Genomic DNA, 21,079 nt, shown 5'->3' with positions numbered 1-21,079 from the left:
TTTCTCTAGACATATCTCATGCTTTTGATACAGTCTGGCATCCTGCCTTACTCTCCAAACTCTCTGCCAAGAGCATCCAAGGCCAACCCTACACATGGCTTACTGACTTCCTCCACTCCTGTAACCAACATGCGGGTCTCAATGGAATCTTTTCATCTCCTCTCCCTATCAAGGCTGGAGTGCCCCAAGGCAGTGTTCTGGGCCCAGTTCTATTGTTGATTTTCATGAATGATACCTTACTCTCTGGAAAATCCTCCTTATCTATTTGCTGATGCCTCCACTCTCTGCTGTGACGTCCCTCATCCTTCAGGACAGGCAGGCTGCAGCCTCTTCCCTCTCTTCAGACCTTGACAAAACCACAAGATGGTCAAACACTGAGACTATACCTTTCAATCCTGACAAATCTCACTCTCTCACCATCTCTCTCCAAAAGGACCATCTGGCAAACCGTGCTATCTACTCTCTTAACAATCCTCTTGAGGAAGTTCAGTCATTCTAACTCCTGGGTCTCATTATTACCCATGATCTTTCTTTGACAAACCACATTTCAAAATTGGCCTCAAAGCAAGTCACCGACTGGGCCTCCCCATCAAACAAAGTCCTTCCTTGGCACTCCTGAACTCCTATCCACCTACAGGGCCTTCATCCACAGCTTGATGGAGTACTGCTCTCCCCTATGGGCTGGCTCCCTTGCCTTCCATCTTTCTCAGCTTAATGCGATGGAAACCAAGGCCTTCAAGATCAATGGAATCTCCCACAATGAAGCTGAGTCTATGGGCTTATCACTTCACCATTGCAGAAAGGTCGGCAGTCTCTCTGTCTTCTTCCGCCTGCTGCTGATCTTGCACCCTCTGCTCTTTCTATGCTTTGCCCTCCTCCAGATTTCTGCAGGGCTTACATAGTCCACCATCATCCCCCTTCTGGGGAAACTACGCAAATCCAGGATCACTGCCCACCTCCGCTCATTTGTTCCTCTTTATTCCCACCTGTGCAACCAACTTCCACATCTTCTTCAATCTCATCCTTCCCTCCAGGTCTTCAAGACAGCTATTCACCACCATCACAGATCGTCCCCAATCCAAAACCATGATCTTTTCTCCTTCGTGTTTCCTTCGGTAACCAGCTTGTCATATCCCGTACATACGTGTTTTGCGTCGTGTTTGTCTGTTGCATCCTGATCCGTTCATTGTAGTAGCTCTTCCACGAGCCTCGACAATGCATACAAAAAATAAAAATAAAAATGCAGCAGAGGCCCGTTTCACGGAACGCTCGTTTTAACGGATTTTGTTACACGAACGGAACCTTTGGCAGACAACCCCATTAAACACTGAAATGTGTCGATTTTTTGGTTCACGAAAAAATATTTTAACGAAAAAATAAGTGACCAATATATTCGTTATTAGTGTGTGTCTGTCTGTCTGTTGGGTAGTCGATCTAGTCCACCCTTATTATCAGTATTTCCGTCGATATGTTTGTCTGTCTGTTTGTATGTATGTCTGTTCTGTCCAGTGCTCCGTTAATACAATGGCGATTTCGATGAAACTTGGTTGGTAGGTTCATACCATGACCTAGTTGTGTGCAAATGATAACCGTTGCTATGGACCCATCCGTTGCCTAGCAACGGGACTTTGAAATTTTCAAAAAAATATCAAATTTTTTTTTTGAAAATCAAAAAATCGGGCCACGAACGACTGTGGGCAGTACATTCAGCTATATTGTCAAAAAATTCCATCCGGATCCTATGAAAACTGTTGGAGAAAGACTCAATGAATCCTGGTCGAAAACAATGAAAAAACGAAGTTCGTTATATCTCAGAGACGATGAGTCAGATATACATGAAACTGGTATGGCAGGTTCATGGTATGTCCTAGTTATGCGTGAGAAAAAACCGTTGCTATGGATAGGACGCTTTTGTTGGCTAGTAACGGCTGAAAAACGACTAAAATCGACTTGATTGACTACCCATGTCTGCCTACCGGCTTGTTTGTTGGGTAGTCGATCTAGTCGAAAAAATTTTTTTTTGTGACTTGTTCTACCCTTATTATGAGTATTTAAAATGGCGATTTCAGTTAATACAATGGCGATTTCGATGAAACTTGGTTGGGAGGTTCATACCATGACCTAGTTGTGTGCAAATGAGAACTGTTGCTCTGGACACCACCGTTGCCGAGCAACGGGACTTTGAAATTTTTGAAAAATCATAAAAAATTAATTTTTTCGAAAATCAAAAATCGGGCCACGAGCGACTGTGGGCAGTACATTCAGCCATATTGTCAAAAATTTCCAGCCGATCCTATGAAAACTGTCGGAGAAGATAGACTTTGAATGAACCCTGGTCGAAAACAATAAAAAAACGAAGTTCGACTAGGAGTCAGATATACATGAAACTGGTATGGTAGGTTCATGGTATGTCCTAGTTATGTGTGAGAAAGAACCGTTGCTATGGACCCCTCCGTTGCCTAGCAACAGCCAAAAAACCTCTAAATGTGGGGGTATTTTAACGAAAAAACAATCTGCAGCATTAACCCTTGAAGCTGGAATCATGAATTTTCTTGTGCTTAATCCTCAGGTCATTCCCCATCGAACGGGCCCATCGCGTCAAGTTCTATTGGGTAGTCGACTACCCATGCCCACCTACCGGCTTGTCTGTCTGTCCCGAGCATAGCTCCATGGGTTTTGATCCGATCCTGATAAAATTTTGGTGGGAGGTTTATATCATGATCTAGTTGTGTTTTCCTGAGAATGGGCGTGATGTGCCCATTATGAGCGGAGCCACGTCCAAAAAACATGTGTTTTTAGGGGGTAGCCGATTTCAATTTGCATCTTCTCCTAGGGGGTTTGTCGAATCTGACAGGGGTTTCGGTATTTGGTTAGCCCAATGGCACCTGCATAGCCCCACGGAGCTCAATTTTTCATTTTCGTCCCAAGGTCAAGGTCACAAGGTCACGAACTTAGAAAATTGTGGATTTTGACATAAAAATCCATCTTCTCTGAGGGGGTTTGTCGAATCTGGCAGGGGTTTCGGTATTTGGTTAGGCCGAGGTCACATTTGTCACGGCAGCCGTGGGGTCTCCAAAATCTATGGCCACTAGCAATTATATGGTGGCCGCAGTTTTTCCACGGTCACACAATGTAGCAGTCACATATGTTTATATTTTTCGGGGAGCCGCGCGGCGTATTTAGGCCTGTCACATTTGCCACGGCGGCCGTGGGGTCTCCAAAATCTATGGCCACTAGCAATTATACGGCGGCCGCAGTATTTCCACGGTAACACAATGTAGCAGTCACATATGCTTTTATTTTTCAGGGAGCTGCACGGAGTATTTATAAATTGTGGAGACCAAAAACGTGGGGTTGCCGTACGGTCTGTTATTTGATGTCGCATGGTGACCTTTGGGCGTTCCTGCGGCAGCCATAGAATTTTCAAGGCAGATGCAAGGTGCCCGCAAGGCGACCGCAGGCCAGACCTCCTAAGGCGAACGTGCGGCCAGACGGATGGTCACGAATGGGTTAATATATTAGTTTTTTTACCAGTTTTTTTTTTTTTGGCTTGTCGAATTGGTACGGCGAACGTAGTAATGAAAAAAAGTTATAACTCCACGTTATAATTCCACGGCGACCTTACGGCCTGTAAAATATAGCCATATGGCGTAGGGCCACCCTGAGGCCACCTCAGAAACTCTGCGGCCGCCGCACGTTTGTCAATTCAGAGGGCGTATGGCCGCCGTATCCTCGCCGTAGAGAAATGTGACTTAGGCCTTAGGTCTTAGAAATTGTGGAGACCGAAAACGTGGGCTTGCCGTACGGTCTTTGATTTTATGTCGCACGGTGACCTTAAGGGGGTACTGCGGAGGCCATAGAATTTTCAAGGCAGATGCAAGGTAGCCTCAAGGTGCCTGCAAGGCGACCGCAGGGGGCCGGCCCTAAGGCGAACGTGCTGCCAGACGGACGGTAACGAATGGGCTAATTTTTTTTTTTTTTACCAGTTTTTTTTTTTTTTTTTTTTTTCGGCTTGTCGAATTGCAACGGCGAACGTAGAAATGAAAAAAGTTATAACTCCGTGTTATAATTCCACGGCGACTTTACAACCTGTAAAATATAGCCAAACGGCATAGGGCCACCCTGCGGCCACCGCAGAAACTCTGCGGTCGCCGCACGTTTCTGTCAATTTAAAAGGCGTACGGCCACCATATCCTCGCCGTAGAGCAAATGTGACTTAGGCCTTAGCCCAATGGCACCTGCCTAGCCCCACTGAGCTCGATTTTTCATTTTCATCCCAAGGTCAAGGTCACAAGGTCACGAACTTAGAAAATTGCGAATTTTGACGTAAAAAAAATTATACGACCACCAAAACTTTGAGAGCTGGGATGACAATATTTTTTTATGCATAATCTTGAGGTCATTCCCCACCTAAAGTCTTGAAACCATTTTGCTCCATCTCGAACACCTTGCCCGTGGCGCCCCCTTCAAGTTTGTTTTTACGCTGATTTCATCAAAGTCTGGATAATCCGAGGAGTGTGAAATGCCATATAGCCTATATGACGTTATATTGTTCCTGGAATGTTCCAGAGGAAGTTTTGCACCAAAGGTCATCATCCTTGACCTTTGATCTTTAAAGTTCACAAAGGTCAAATTTTCAAAGTTGTGGGAATCGAACCGGGTTTTCTACCTTCTTCAACGAACTTACTCCAATAAGCTATAGCACGTATCCTGTTTCCTTATTTTAATGTCCAGAACATTGTTTTGTGACCTTTAAAGGTTATGCAAAGGTCAAATTTTGAAAGTTGTTGAACGAAACCGGGTTTTCGACATTTTGTACCTAATAACCTGTCACTCGTACCACATCATGTTGATCATTTTTATAACTTGGTCAAACATTATCACATTGTCTCATCCTTGACTTCTGAAACAATGGACATCATCAAATACCGCTCGTGAACCATCTTCGTCTTCAGACTTGTCATTTCTATTATCAAAATGTGTTAAGCCACTGTGGGTAAGTTCAGTATAATGCAGCGGTTATGGCCGAATGGTAGGTCGAAAGGTAAAAGGTTTAATTACTTTCAGGGATGCCACAGGCGTGTGTGTGTATGTGTGTGTATGTGTGTGTATGTGTGTGTATGTGTGTGTATGTGTGTGTATGTGTGTGTATGTGTGTATGTGTGTATGTGTGTATGTGTGTATGTGTGTATGTGTGTATGTGTGTATGTGTGTATGTGTGTGTATGTGTGTGTATGTGTGTGTATGTGTGTGTGTGTGTGTGTGTGTGTGTGTGTGTGTGTGTGTGTGTGTGTGTGTGTGTGTGTGTGTGTGTGTGTGTGTGTGTGTGTGTGTTTCATCCTGAATGCTAAGGGACCCACTCAAAGCATGCGAACAATATTAGTTCTATTCCAGTGGCATCAGGAAACTGACTGTAAATGTGACACCGACTGGAAACTACAGGGAAAAGCACTTTACTGACGCAGAATCGTACCTGGCTGGTCAGCACAGGGTGGGGGTGTGGGGGGAGGGAAGGCAACATCAAAGTGTATGCTTTGCGTCCTAGCAACGGTTAAATATTTAATACATCAGGGAGATGGGCTGAGCAAATGCCTACGAGATGCCACGAACAGCACTTTCATCACAACTATACGTACATTTTGTACATTTGCTAATCACGCCCGTTGCTACGTCCCATGCTTACGTTCCCAAAGGACAGAGATAACAAGGGATAGATAGGCAGGATACCTACTCTTGCCATGTCAGGCCCTCTATCTCTCATTATATTGGTCTTCCAGTGGCTATGATCTCTACAGAAATGCACATTTTAAAATATCACATCACAGCCAAAGTGGAAAATGGAACAACAGCCCAGATACGATCAGCGGTCACAGGAAATTAAGGAATCATGCAATTTGGTGAAGAGTGTATAAGATTTGGTTCAAAATATGGTTACCCCTTCTTCTCCCTCTCCCCAACCCCATTTTCACACGTAGGTTTGGACAGGAATTTGGAAACCGTTCAGAGTGCCGTTGATAACTCACCTACTCCTTGCAAATAACACTATGGGATCTTTAAGCTACACCAGCTAATGCAAGCAGGTGAAACGCATGGTTTAACGTCCATCCGAGGGACAGCGCATGACACAACACTCTGCCTGTGAAACACCAATCCAACTGATCATATTCAGGTCAGTAATTGAACCGAGACAAGACACCTCAAAGGAAAGTGCGCTACCTCTGTACAGTCATGTCAGGACACAAAGTTGGTGATGAAAAATTGGGAATTCATTATATTCCCATGGGAAGTGAATGATGATGAAATTCACCCCTACCGCCCACACCACCCCTGACTCCACCTCAAACTATATTTTTGCGTGGGGGACAGGGTTTTGTGTGTGTGTGTGGGTTGTTACCTCCATATGCGAGTTTCAGAATATGGAGCGGAGTCCTCCCAGATCTCAAAGTATCCACCAGTTTGTGTGTGTGTGTGTGTGTGTGTGTGTGTGTGTGTGTGTGTGTGTGTGTGTGTGTGTGTGTGTGTGTGTGTGTGTGTGTGTGTGTGTGTGTGTGTGTGTGTGTGTGTGTGTGTGTGATCAAATTTTCAACAAAGCTTTTTAATGAGAATATGGAGAAGAGAAATTTTGTCATCAGGTCAATAATTTTGTCATCAGGTCAAAAGGTAAACATCACAAAATCATCACTTGTCAACCAATTGCCCTGAAATTTAAAGAATTTGCACATTGGGTCACTGCATTGGTTCACCAATCAAAAGCTGAGAGCAGATTGTTTTTTGACGTCAAAAAGTCAAAGGTCAAGTTCACAAAATCATCAATTTCTATTTGATTTACTTGAAATTTGAGCAGGGTCTGCAGACAGCGTCAATGAAGACTTTATTTTGAGGTGAAAAGGTCAAGGTCACATAAATCGTCAATTTTCTTTGGATTATTACCACCGCCACCAAAGGTGAAGGAGGTTATGTTTTCACCCCCTCTCTATTTGTTTGTATACATGATATATCAAAAGCTTGTGGACGGATCTGAATCAAATTTTGTGGACAGGTTGGGTGTGTGACAAGGACGAACTGGTTAGATTTTAGTGAAGATCCGGATCCGGCTACTAGAATTTTTTAAGTGATTCTTCACCGTTGAGAGATCGGGCCAAAAACGACATATAGCACGATATCTCAAAGATGTGGACTGATTCGAATGAAACTTGGTGGACAGGTTAGGTGTGTGACAAGGAAGAATTTATTCAATTTTGGTGAAGATCCGAATCCAGATCAGGCGACCAGAATTTTTTAAGTGATTCTTCACCATTTGAAAGATCAGTCGAAATTGATATATATCACAATTTCTCAAAAAGTTGCGTACGGATTCTGTTGAAACTTGGTGGATAGGTGAGGTGTACGACAAGGAATAATTACTTCGATTTTGTTGAAGATCCGAATCCGGATCTGGAAACGAGAATTATTTAATTTTAAAAGTGATTCTTCACCATTGAGCGATAGTGCCAAAAACAATATATAGCATGATATCTCAAAAATGTATTGGGCCAGATATGTTCTCATGGACCAGGCATTGCGGGGAGGAGGTATGCGCTCTACCGAGTGCCCTTGTTGTTTTTCACCATTTTAGTCATGTTTTGTATATGGAAAAAAAGAAGTCCGAATACAAAGTGGATGCGGACAGGCTTTGCATTTTCAGATGCTTTCTAGTTTCAAATTAGCATTAATATCAAGGTTAATCAGTTTTGCAGCAATACAAGTTGACCTCCATCACATCTGTATTCCCCAAAACTGACCACTTATTAAGTGCAATACGGAGTGAATCAATGGTGGTGGGGAGAATGGGAAGAGCAGGTGGATAGAGATTAAACTGCAGACACTGGAGAGAGTTTAAATATATATATATATATAAAAGGAGAGAGTTTAAATATATACAAATGAAGCTGGGGAGGCGTGGTTTGGTGCACGTATGTAGGCGATCCTAATCGGTATGCACGAATATTTTCATGCCTGCAGAAGCTGTCAGTCGCCGACAGACCGCCGATGAAGGCCCGGTCACACCTTGACGTTTTAGCCAACATATGCCGATTTTTGAATTTTTTTTCTAAAACGCTGGCACACGTTGAATACGTTATGGGTAAGTTTTGATAACATTGAGAGCACGCTGAAAAACACTGCCATACGTCGTTGTACGCTGGCTTTAAACGTTGTACTTTTTGGTTGTCCTCAAATTTTTTCATGCTTGAAATTTCACGACGTATGCCGGCGTATGACTCACACGTTCCGCTACGCTGGCCACAAGTTGTGTGCACGGTCTGTGATCGTTGACAGACGTCAACACATGCTACTTGTAAGTTAATCATAAGTTGAGACACGCCGAGGTAATGTTTAGCGTACCCGAAACTTATTTCTAACCTATGATTAACGTGTTGTAGGCACGTTACGCGATCGTTGCCACACATCGACAGACGTTACTTTTAAGTTACTCATAGGCTGAAAGACGTCGGGATAATGGATCGTCCTTGCGTCAGCGTCCACGGCCACGGCCAGGACACTTATTTGCAGCATTCTTCAAACTTTTCTTGGGCATGACGAGGATGTTCACACTTCGATGTCTAGCTTGGCTATGATTCCAATTGTCCATCGGCAGCGTCTATTTAAAATAGTCGAGTTTGAGCGTTTTAACACGTTCAGAAGAAACGCTTCAAATTTCCAAACCCCAGCGTCAAAAAACAAAGGCGAGTGACAGCAATTTAAATCGTTCATTGTAAACAATGAAAATAGTTGATTGGTACCGTTTAAAAGTCGTTGAGTGTAAAAAAAAATCCAATTGTTGAGCACAAGCGTCTACTTTCAATAGTGGGGTTTGAGCGATTTAACACGTTCAATAGAAACGATTAAAATTTCCGAGCGCCAGCGTCAAAAAACAAAGGCGAGTGACAGCAATTTAAATCGTTCATTGTAAACAATGAAAATAGCTGAGTGGTACCGTTTAAAAGTCATTGAGTGTAAAAAAAAATCCAATTGTTGAGCGCAAGAGTCTACTTTCAATAGTGGAGATGCAGCCATTTAAATCGTTGAGTGGCAGGCTATGAATAGCAAACCCTACGTCACCGGCAAAGATAAACTGCCGCACGATATGGATAAGTTAGGGTATCGTTGGGCATAGTTTGTGAACGCCGGCTTCACGATAATTATTCGTTGGTATATCGTATCTATAAGTAATCAAAGCGCTCTATGCACATTATTAGTTCATTGTGCATTTGACCAACCCGTTATGAATAGACCTAAATCGTAAAAACAAGCCATAGCTCATTGTTGAAAAAGCCCCATAAAAAAATTAGCCGCGAAGAACTTTGAACAATGGTGAAAAGATGTTTCCTACCCGTGGACACGCAAGGACGATCCATCATAACCCACACCCTCCCCCTCACACTCACCTACTACTGCCAACATGAACAAACTACTACTAATACTAATACTAATACTGATACTGTTACTGCTGACATGGACATCGACTCAAAAAGGACTCGAAAACACTGTTGGGTTCCCCTTTTATGAGCAGCATTTTTATATACCAATTCCCAAAACCGCTGGGAACACGTCTTTATATGGCAGTTGTAAGCTAGAAACACGTTGATTTATTTTTTTTGTCGACCGGAAGACGTCATTGGAATACGTCTACATACGTCGATGTGTGTTGGGACTACGTAAAGAATTGGTTCAAAGCACGTCAAACATAAGTTAGAAATAAGTTGCGCGTAAAAAAAGACATTACCGCGACGTGTTTCGACTTATGAGTAGCTTATAAGTAGCCTTTGTGGACGTGTGTAAGCGTCCACATATCGTGTGTAAAACTTATCCCCATCGCATGCGGAACGTGTGTCATACGCCGAGTACGTCGTAAAATTTTGAACATGTTTAAAATTTCTTGACGTACTCTACTTACTACGACGTATGATAGCGTACTTTAGCGTTCTACTCACGTATACCAAACTTACTCATACCGTATTTGACGTGCCCCCAACGTTTTAGACACATTTTTCTTAGGTCGGCATACGCTGGCAAGATCGCCAAGGTGTGACCGCGATGTTGACACTTCCATTTCTACGGCAGTTATGATTCGAATCGTTGTGCGTCAGCCTTTTAATAGGCTACGTCACGACATCGTCGGCGATGCATGCAACGCGCTATGCCTAAGTTAGACTATCGTTGGGCATAGGTTGTGTAGGCCGACAACAGGTTCAGCATTCGTTGGTATAAGTTAGCTATAACACAACGAAACGTTCTGTGTCCGTTACCAATGCGTTATACATAAGACCAAGTCGCTATGAATACGTCCGAATCTTTAAAAAGAAACATCAAAAGTTCAACGTAAGCCAGCGTTTTAGATACATTTTAATACGTTGCCATCGCTGGCTAAAACGTCAAGGTGTGACTGGGCCTTGAGTGAGGAAGTGTAAGTGAGCGCCGTCGGATTTTCGTTTTTGACAAAATGACGGATCACTGTGGTCTCATCGCCAGTGATCACTGTGTTGAAGAAGTTGGGATCGCTGTTCACAGTCTCCAGCATGTCCTGTGCGATCTCCAAATGGAGTTGCTTCTGCTCAATCGTTAGCAGCTTTGGCACGAACTTCGCTGAGATTCTCCTGAAGCCCAAATCCTCAGTCACAATGGAATGAACGGATCCAATGCTGACGCCCGCCTCGTCTGCAAGTTCTCTGATCGTGATTTGACGATCCTGCATCAGCAGGGTCCTCACTTGGTCAATGACGATCTCATTTTGGGATGTTGAGGGCCCACCAGAATGTGCTTCACTTTCCACTGATGTGCGACCATCTTTGAAGCGGTTGCACCACTCTTTTATCTGTGCGGTACCCATTGCTTCGTTCCCGAAGGCCTGTTGAATCTTGTGGATTGTTTCCACTTGGGAATCGCCAAGCTTTACACAAAATTTGATGCAGTAGCCTTGTTCAAGTTTTTCCGTCACTTTGTCAAAAACGAAAATCCGACGACGCTCACTTACACTTCCTCACTCATCGGCGGTCTGCCGGCGACTTACAGCTTCTGCAGGCGGGAAAATATTCATGCATACGGATGAGGATCGCCTACATACGTGCACCAAACCACGCCTCCCTCGCTTCATTTGTTTATGCACGAAAAATTAAGGTTGGATACTTTTTGAACACACCTCGTACATAGTTTGAAGTGTTTGGATTTTTGTGTTTGTTTGTTCATTTGTGTGCACGTTATTCTTTCACGGCCGAACCGTAACATGTGGAGGCCCCAAATTTTGGGTGTACGCACTTCAGAATGTTGGCAAGGTTTTAAGCGATCACACGTTGTCCTTGCCGTCCGTTTTGAGGCCACCAAAGGCTGCTATAAAGTTTATATTGGGATGTGGAATGAGGTAGTGCTTCTGCTGACCTGCAGGCAAAAGGTAACCACAATAATGCCAATAACTCAATAGCTTTTCAATGTCCAACACGTCCCGAAACCTCTCTCCCTCTCCTCCCAATTCCCGCATACCCCCCCCAACCATGTAAACTATATTATTTATTATTATAATACATAGGAAAGTATATCACCTTTTCAGAAAGTATCGAACTTAAAAAAAGAGCCAGTGCAGGATGTGATCGATCCTTCACTCTTTGCGCAGTGAACAATGAATTCCTTCCAATTGTGATATTTCCAATCACCAGCAACATGAATGATTTATTTTCCATCATTAGAGCTTCTAATGCAGGCCATATCTGCAAATGCCTGTGTTATGATACAACGATGTAGTAACACTTGTTGATTGTCCACAAAATAGCAGGAATCGAGAGGCAATCAAGTTGCACGAACCGATCAAACCGAGCACATGCCGGTGAGAAAGGGCCGATCGTTGCGATCGAAACGCAAGCATGTCACGGCGATGTTATTTTGCTATTCATCGTGACATTGACGGACGACGAGTTTTCACACGTTCAAAAACTGGCCAACTCGTCGTCAAGGGAGCGATCGCCTTTGCATGCCATGTCAATAAACAACACCGGAAATACAATTTGCGGACGAAGAAAGCAACTTCCCTTTAATAACACCGATCGAATCATTCCCCACAAGACCAATCGATAGCCATTCTCAAGAGGACGGGCAGGCTAAGTACATCTCTGGAATCATGCACTTTCGAGGTCGAATGCATCGTGAAAAAAATAGGGAACTTGGCAGTGTATGGCAGTTTGAAGGAATGCTATTCCAGCCGACTTATCCCGACAGGCTTTTGACGGATCTGGCAACACTGCCTGGAACCGAGCGGGCATGGTGTAAACTTCCTGGTGGGATTATGCGGTACAATTAGTGGAATTCTGGCTCGTCCAAATCCCCCCTCCTCACTCATTTCCTTCAGTATTGTTGAACTGTCGTCTAGACATACAAAATAAAATAAAAAATAATAGGCACTTACACAGAGCAAAAACGGTTGACATTGATAATGTGATGTGGAAGAAGTCCTCATGTTGGAGAAAATGAAAATTTACAAAGCATCACGAATGAGGGAACAACTGGGTAAGAAGAAGAAATCTCTCCCTTTCAGAGATGCAGTGCATACCTGCATTGCCCGAGTCAGGCTGAGGGCTGCTCCCTTCATGGCGTTCTTTGTCTCCAGAAATCTGGTGTGTAATGATGGCGTGAATGAAGTTCGCCGCCGTCATTGTGGCTCGGCCACTATTTTTCAATTCCTGGCGCAGCTTCACCAAAGGTTCTTCCTGGGTTTCCTCTGTGCTATCTACACGGATCGGGGCACTGCTTGGCGGTGGAGTAGTCTTCTCACTCACCTCACGAGCTAATGACTCAAATCGACCAGGGATGCTTTGCTGCTCGTCCAATGTAGGGTCCAGCTTTACAGCGAGTGATGCAGTTGATTGGCAGGATGTGACAGCTGGGCATGCCAGCTGATGAGATGCTGGGATTGGTTGTGAAGTCGATGTAATGAGTGGTGACATCGTGCCAGGCTGCTGCATTCTTCCGGCGTGTGCAGGTGGTGGGACCGAGTGGCTGTTTACCCGGGAAACAGGTGTCACATGACTCCCGACCATCAACGGACTTTTTTGCTCATCATAGCGCTGCCCGAGTTCAGCAGCAATGCGACCTGAATCACCAAGCCTTGGACCATCACCAACCGCTGGTCTGCTGTGGTGACTCACCTCTCGCCAGGCCTCATCATTTCTTCTCTGTGTCTCTCGTGGCCTCTGGCATTCAGTTGATGCATTTAATACAAGCCCCTCAGCCTCCCGATGACGTCCTGATGAAGTCTTTAAGGTAGCAGGGTCCACACAGCGATCACCGAGGTAGGCAGCATAACTACCGTTAGACGGTAGTTGAGGGCTGAATGACAAAAAGAAAACCCTTCTGAGTTTGTTTGTGCAAAGTCCATCAACTTATAAACCTTAAAATGAGCTACATCACACATGTGAAGATAAATTCTGCTCTTGGCCTCTGCATCCTTACCCTGGCAGGATAAGTGCAGCGCCAGAATCTGCCGCCGCTGTTATGACACTCTTCCCAAGCGGTGGTACCCCTGATGGAGCTTGGATGACATTACCACGGCGTGGTGAAGGTGGTGGCGAGCAGTGCCTAAGCCCGGCAACATGGTGCCGGGTTATCTCGGGACCTGTTAAAAGCACAACAGACATCCATCAGACATCGGAGCAGGCCATGTCAAAGGTCAAGCAAGGTGCAAAGTCATCATCTCAACCTATCTGAATCATCACAATTGTGCACTTTGTTGATGTTTAAAGGAGGTACTACGAGGGAGAGAGCACTCACTTCTCTCTAGTAATCTATCCCTTTCTCGTTCCCTCTCTTTTTTCTCTCTCTCTTCTGCACGGGCCGATTGCTGGACAAGTGGAACAGCACTGCCTGTTGGGGGGGGGGGGGAGGGGGGGAACATATGGTCATCTCAAAACATTAAATTTCAACAAAAGAAAGATTAAAAAAAAAAAGGTATTCCCATTTGCACCACATTTTGTGAGAGAGATATATAAATTGGTCTCTGGACAAAAGAGACACACTCGGCTCTGATTTTTATCAAAATTTCCGTTAACCGGGTTGGGGGTCAAAGATTCATAAAAAATCTTGTATAATAACATCTAACAGCTTGTATAATAAAAATGACCGATTTTACAGCCATTTTTCCCTGCTGTGCAGGGGTTGGGCTTTTTCTTGAGGCAATGTTTTATGGCCGGATGCCCTTCCTGACGCCAACCCTGGTCGCCTCTTACGACACACAGGGATATGGTACACCTATTCTAACCGGGGCATACACCGGGACCAGTACACTGGTACTCATTTCGCTGACCTCGGAAGGATGACAGGCTGAGTCAACCCCCTGGTGTTGATTCAGCAGCCAACGGGGCTTGAACTCAGGACCCTAGGATGCCAAGCCACCACCCTAACCACAAAGCCAACACCAGGCTCAGCGAAGCTTGTATGCATGATAAATAAGTACATGGCTCCCTCCCCTGCAGATTGCAGTCTTTAGCAACCCCGTGTTTGAGGTATTCGACTTCAAGCCAGGGTGGTAAAACCTATCACATTCAAAAAGAATGTTTAATGGTGTGGTATGCCTACAGTATTTTTTCCTCGTAATTAGAAAATCAGAAACACCCACTCCCTATGGGAGTAACAAAAGGGTGTGGGAGGGGTGGGGCGAGCTTTATTTTGTGTTGTACTGTGCACCCTCAAGTTTTTTAAACATTTTGACCAGTGTGGTGCAGGAGTGCATTGAAGTTTAAAAAAAAAGAAAAAAACAAAAAAGACAGAAAAAGAAACAGAAACGTTTCAAGAGAAACGTAAACCTCAAATTATGATGACATTTCCACATTTTTACATAAAAGTAAAAACACAAGTTGGAGGTGGCCATCCCAACTTAGTTGAACAAGCCCGTGCACACCCTGAGTACAACCAGCAAGTTTCAACACCCTGAGTACAATCAACTAGTTTCACCGCATTTCATCGCACAAACAAACAAACAAAAACATGTTTCAACGTATAACCCCCTCCCCTACCCCCCAATCTACAATGATTATAGTTTTCATTGTGAGGAAAGTGCAAGGATTGTGGAAGTGAGAGTAAATAGCTCACATTAAGGTGGCTATTGCTGGCTTGAAAGAACATATAGTTTCTTGACGGCAGGTATCAGAGTGTGAAAAAGATTGGAGACAAAAGGTGGTTACGTTTGTGGAGTAGTGAGTTGGCAGAGGAGATTTGCAACCACGAGGGTGAAGCGAGTGCATGCAATGGTGAGGGGGTAGTGAGGGCATGTAGTAGTTGGGTGCAATGTAGAGATAGGTAGGAGTTGGTGATTAAACTATGAAATATGTAAACTATTCATTCTGCATGAAGGATCAAAGACAAGAGTTCTGTGCAGTTTTGAAGGAACAGGAGTTAGGAACATTGAAGGAAGGGTAAATTACATCGTATCGGGTCACGGCAGGAAGACGTTGGGTGTGATACACCGAGGAGCAAATGATGTAGGGAAAATTTACTTGGGGGATTAAAAAAAAATGTTCAGGATATTAGGTAAGCGGGTGAAAGCTAAGTGTTGCGAGGTAACATTTTCTGATATTCTCTCAAGATTATGAAATGGAATAGAATTTATGAGCAGAGCAATAGATGTCAACATATGGCTGGAAGAATAGTGTAGGGAGGAAGGTCTTGGCATTGAGGAAGCAGTGAGAATAATTTTGGGGGCAAAGGGAGTGTTTCCAGAATGATGGCCAGAATGGATATGGACACCCAGCAGGATTAAAAACAAAATCTGTCAAAGGGCATACAGTAGGCAGTCTCCTCGAGTTAACCTGAGGCGATCCCTCTGAGTGGGTGCATGGAATGTGCTCTCCCTAAGAAAAGATGATCACCTGTCTCTGATATCATCTGAGCTCCAGCATTTGGATATCGGTATTGCAGCACTCTGAGGTTCGGAGACCGGATAGTGGTTATATCATGGCGGGGGGACATAAAGGACACAAACAACAGGCATTAAGAACCAATTTAACATGTTAGATAAGGTGGTACTACATGGTATTAATTTCAATTCAATTATATACTGTTGGACCCGGATATTCATGGATTCGCAATTTATAAAATGCGACCTGCTTCGACATTCGTGGTCATGTGCTTTGCACATTTGCGGGTTTTTTACGGGCGAAAAAAGTAACCAAAATAACTTTCACAAGCCGTGCAATTAAAACGGTTTTAAAACCTATCTTCAGCCACGTATTGAGCAATCTGTCAGGCAGCTCTCGATCACCCATTTTTTTCCACCCTGGTCCGTCCACCTCATGAGCATCAACACCCTCTCCTGTATCTCCTTCGGTGAGCGACTCATCAGGATCCTCACCTGCTTCAGCGCCCTCACCGACATTCCTTTTGAGGCACGACTCATCAGCACCCTCACCTGCTTCGTCTGCAGACGACTCCACCGAGTTCATTGGATTTCAAATCATCATTTGAAAAGTTGCGTGCATTTGTGCAAATAAAAATTTGAAACAGTACCCGCTGTTGTTGTTGGTTCACGAGTCAGTAAGTGACCACTATATTCGTATTGGGTGTCTGTCTGTCTGTCTGTCTGTCTGTCTGTCTGTCCCGAGCATAGCTCCGTGGGTTTTGATCCGATCCTGATAAAATTTGGGTGGGAGGTTTATATCATGATCTCGTTGTGCTTTCCTGAGAATGGGCATGCTGCGCCCATTATGGGCAGAGCCACGCCCAAAACACGTGTTTTTAGGGGGTAGCCGGTTTCAAGTTACATCTTCTCTGAGGGGGTTTGTCAAATCTGGCAGGGGTTTCGGTATTTGGTTAGCCCAATGGCACCTGCATAGCCCCACAGAGCTTGATTTTTCATTTTTGTCCCAAGGTCAAGGTCACAAGGTCACGAACTTAGAAAATGTCAAAAAAATCAATAAATTGGGCATCGAGCTCCTTGGGTTTTTAACTGTTTCAAATAAAAGTTGGTATGCAAGTGGTGCTCTTCGAGTACTACAACTTTCATCATTTACGTTTTTCCCGATTCCCGCCATAAAAAAAATTTTAAAAGGCGAACTACGTTTAAGATTTCGCAATTCGTGGTCGATTTGCAGTGCTCATCGATTTCTACAACTTTCATCATTTACGTTTTTCCCGATTCCCGCCAGTTTGCCCATGGCCTGTTTCGAATGAAAGTTGGTATGCAAGTAGTGCTTTTCGAGTACAACAACTTTCATCATTTACATTTTTCCCGATTCCCTCCATAAAAAAAATTAAAAAGGCGAACTACCTTTAGGATTTCGCAATTCGTGGTCAATTTGTAGTGCTCTTCGATTACTACAACTTTCATCATTTACGTTTTTCCCGATTCCCGCCAGTTTGCCCATGGCGTCCCTCGAAGGTCAAAAAATAAAAAAGGGGAACCGTGTACATTGCTTGTGAACCATCGCCGTCTCCAGACTTGTTTCTTTTTTTTTTTTTTTTTACTTTTGCGGCACAGTTGGTTAATCACTTTTAATAAACTGCAATCACATGCCTTCAATATACATTGGAAACGGTACCTGGTGTTGTCATTTTTTAAATTTATTTGTAAGCATTTTTTGTGAAACTTATTGTGTGCATTCGCAGTCAAAAAGATTTCAAACTTTTAAAAGTTTCCCCTATGAATCAGGAACCGCCGATAACCGATTCCCCTTTTTCCATTGAAACAATGCGTGACATTCGCGGTATTTTTTGTGGGTCACGAACGGCCGGGAACCTATCTCCCCTTTTTCCATTGAAACAATGCCCCGCCATTCACGGAATCGCCATTTGCGGCATTTTCCAGGAACGTATCTATCCCCCGCGAATGTCAGAGTTTGACAGTATTTGAACACTGTAGAACACAAATTTCCTTGTTTCCACTTCAAAAACCTCCAGTTTTGCAATACTTGGACATGTGAAATAAGGGGGTGTATAAGACACTACACCAACGGCGGTAAATGTCCGGAAATTTTTTATATGACCATTAAAATCATTGTTTTATTTCAGTTGAATAATTTACTTGAACACTGCATGGGGTAAGGTGTTCTATGAATTCTCTAGTTTAATCTGGTGTTGGTGTAACGCAAGCAGGATGGGGCGAATGGCCTCCAACTGCATCAAATTTCCTTGTGATTATACTATAAACATATTTTGGAATGTTTTTACAACTTCCAGGAGTTTGATTTATTTTTTAGCGACAACATTTCCCAGGCAAAAGTTATCTGCATTCCTTCCTGTAATAATTCTCTGCAGACTACTGTAGGAGGGCCTGTTACCCATGATAGTATATGAGAGTAAACTCTCATACGCCATAGTTCTAACTGTAGCATTTTGCCTTTTGTAGCATTGTAGCATTGTAGCAGGGCTAGTTTGCAAGTTATCCTGTCAAGCGGTGCAGCAATGCATTAGAAGGTATGATAATTCACCCACTTCTTCTGAGAATTCCTCACTTTAACATAAAAGTAAAAATATAAGCTGGAGGTGGCCATCCCAACTTAATTTAACATTTCCATGAACACCGTGAGTACAACCAGCACTTTTCAACGTATCTTGTACAGCGGTTTAGGAGTGCATAAAATACAGAACACATAGTTTTCGATTCTATAAGGTTTGCTTTCATACAGATATGCCATTATAATATTGTACTGTAAACTGCTGGGATTTATAATACACTCTCCGACGGTGAGAGGCACGACATGATACAAATTGAAATAGAGAAATTGCGTCATCAACCTGCCACCAAAATACCACAACTTAAATTTGTCTTAACACCCTAAACCATACCAGGCACACGATGAGTACAACAACCAAGTTTCAATTCATCCTGTGAGGTGGTTTAGAAGTGCATACAAGGTGTGCGCACGCACCTTCTATGCACAATTTTATCTTGCACGCGCGCACGCACGCACGCACGCACGCTTCACTGTTGCCAGTCCAAATTTCAAGGGTCAAGTCCCAAACAAAAAAAATCCAAATGGATAATGTTCATGTAATGTTGCCAGGCAACTAGCCAAATCAGCAACTCGCCAAAGGAGTAAAACACTCAAACATACTGAACACACCACCATGCGAAGGTTTCAACTACTGAACTACAAATTAAAAGTCAGGTTGAGGATGTCTGCCTGAGGAGTGAGTAAATGAATATGGCTCAAAACAAAACAAGGTATTTGGACTCTGGCAGTTGAAAACAAAGTTATCCTCAAAGCTCAACTTCACCTTACAAAGATGCAATCAATGAATGTGGGCGAAAAAAAAATCTGCTCCAGCACTCAAGGTAGAACAAACACTTGGCTAGACGTGGTGATGACGCTTATCTGATAGGAAAATGGCTAAGGGAGCACGCATCGAATGTCAAATCCTTAATGTGACAAACAATACAAGGTCACTTCGACCACTCAACAAGGTCACAAATGTCGACCTTCCGGTGACATAACGATCATCTGTGCAGCTTCCTCGTCACAAAAAAATCCCCACTCAGGATAATTAAAAAAGAAAACAGCCCATAAAGTGATTTTTTTCTTTTCTTTTTCAATGCAACAACATTTTCTCAAAACCACTCTTCAACAGGCATGTATATAGTAAGTGAAATGAAGAAACGTTGGAAAATGCATACCAGTGGAAACTGCCGTCGAAACCACAGCTCCATCATAGGGCATCGATGCTCCGGGAAGGTAGGCGAGGCGGTCGAGGCCCAACGAGGTTGCCGTGGCAGGATTCATATGAGGTGACAAAAGCATCGGTGTTTGCATGTGTGAAAGGTCGATGATCCCTGTTTGTATGGGTGGCATGGCAAAAAAATATGCAATGGTAGCCCCCATTGACCATAGCTCTCTCAACCCAACAGCAATTGAGCAAACAAATAAGAATAAATGCACATCTGTACAAACCCAGAATGAAAAATCTCAAAGATTTCCATGACCACAAGCTGAACAGAGTAGGAAAAGTAGACATACCACGCATAAAGGGAGGGAAGTGCGATCCCAAAGCCTGTTCTCTGGGTGACAGGCCTCGCGGTAAACCCATCTGTTGCGAGGTGATGTAGTCGTTGAAGATGGTCTGCCGCGTTGTATCTAGTGACGGGCCATCGGTGTATGTGGGAAGGAAGAATGGATACGGAGATGCGTAACTTGGGACAGGAGCAAGGTGCCGCGGTACAAAGTACGCAGGCATCTGCCTATGCAGATAGTAAGCTGTGCAAGGGAGGACAATAGAGTGAGGTTGAAGGGGGCAATAATTAAATTTATTTATGTGACGTTTGACACACATCTCAAGTTGTACAACTCCCCTTGATCCTTCTGACCCAATTTTATTTCCATTTTGTTATTTCGGTCGTACAAACAATGCACGTAACTGTCATATAACTGGGAAGAGGATGAGGAGCAAGGAAAGGGAGCGGGGAGTACATCAATATATTACTAACTCTGAAAAGCATGTGACATTTTCAAACCAAATCAGCACATCAAAAAGGCAAGACAAGGCTATCTCCATGGAGATGACCAAATATTTAACTGAGTTGCAATTGTTGCCTGGAGGTGTTATGCTGCGGAGAAGTGAAAGATTATACAATGACAGAACTAGCAACTGTTTTCAAAACCTGAGTATTACTTTAAGAATTAGAAAATAAGATTAAAAGATACCGGAGCAGAGCTGATCAAACAATGAAAAATAAAACAGTAAAAAGCAAAGTTTGCTGACAGACTGACTCCACATATAATGTTATAGGAACAATTTTAATGGTCTTGTTTACACACATTGTCCTCGAAAATAAAACTGCCAAAAGGCAAAATTCTTACCTGGATCCAAGATCAAACCACTGTGCACCGCCTGCTCCAAACTGAGGGGAAGTGGACCTCGATGCAAATCCAGGCCCGGGCTACGCATAGCTGTGAAGTCAAACGGGCCAGGAACCATGCCAGGGCGCTCGGTCGGCGCTGGTGATTTGTCTCGTGGTGAAGGTGTCCCTTTGTGTTCATGTGGGGATGGCCGGCCAGACTGGTGGCCTGAAAGCCAAAATGGGAAGCCAGGGTTAAAAGAGGAGTACGAGACATGATGTTTTAACAAAAAC

At 43.7% G+C, this 21,079-nt stretch overlaps 1 protein-coding gene across 10 annotated transcripts in view; it reads right to left on the bottom strand.

The window, feature by feature from the left end:
• Window positions 1–21,079, bottom strand: part of LOC147010801 (nuclear receptor corepressor 1-like) — a 235,638-nt gene that overhangs the window by 27,237 nt on the left and 187,322 nt on the right. For all 10 annotated transcript variants that reach the window (XM_085858629.1, XM_085858622.1, XM_085858626.1 and 7 more), the window contains 6 exons: window positions 20,808–21,014; window positions 19,968–20,204; window positions 19,628–19,783; window positions 13,792–13,884; window positions 13,474–13,636; window positions 12,575–13,350 (listed from right to left, as the gene is read on the bottom strand). In XM_085858629.1, the coding sequence (XP_085714755.1) occupies window positions 12,575–13,350; window positions 13,474–13,636; window positions 13,792–13,884; window positions 19,628–19,783; window positions 19,968–20,204; window positions 20,808–21,014 (1,632 nt within the window). The remainder of the gene's footprint in view (window positions 1–12,574; window positions 13,351–13,473; window positions 13,637–13,791; window positions 13,885–19,627; window positions 19,784–19,967; window positions 20,205–20,807; window positions 21,015–21,079) is intronic.

Source organism: Eptatretus burgeri, chromosome 16 (assembly GCF_056783735.1).
Source record: "Eptatretus burgeri isolate ZD-2024b chromosome 16, Ebu_testis_v1, whole genome shotgun sequence".
Lineage (NCBI taxonomy): Eukaryota > Metazoa > Chordata > Myxini > Myxiniformes > Myxinidae > Eptatretus > Eptatretus burgeri.
Note: the sequence above shows the minus strand (reverse complement) of the source record. Positions and strands in the feature narration are given on the sequence as shown.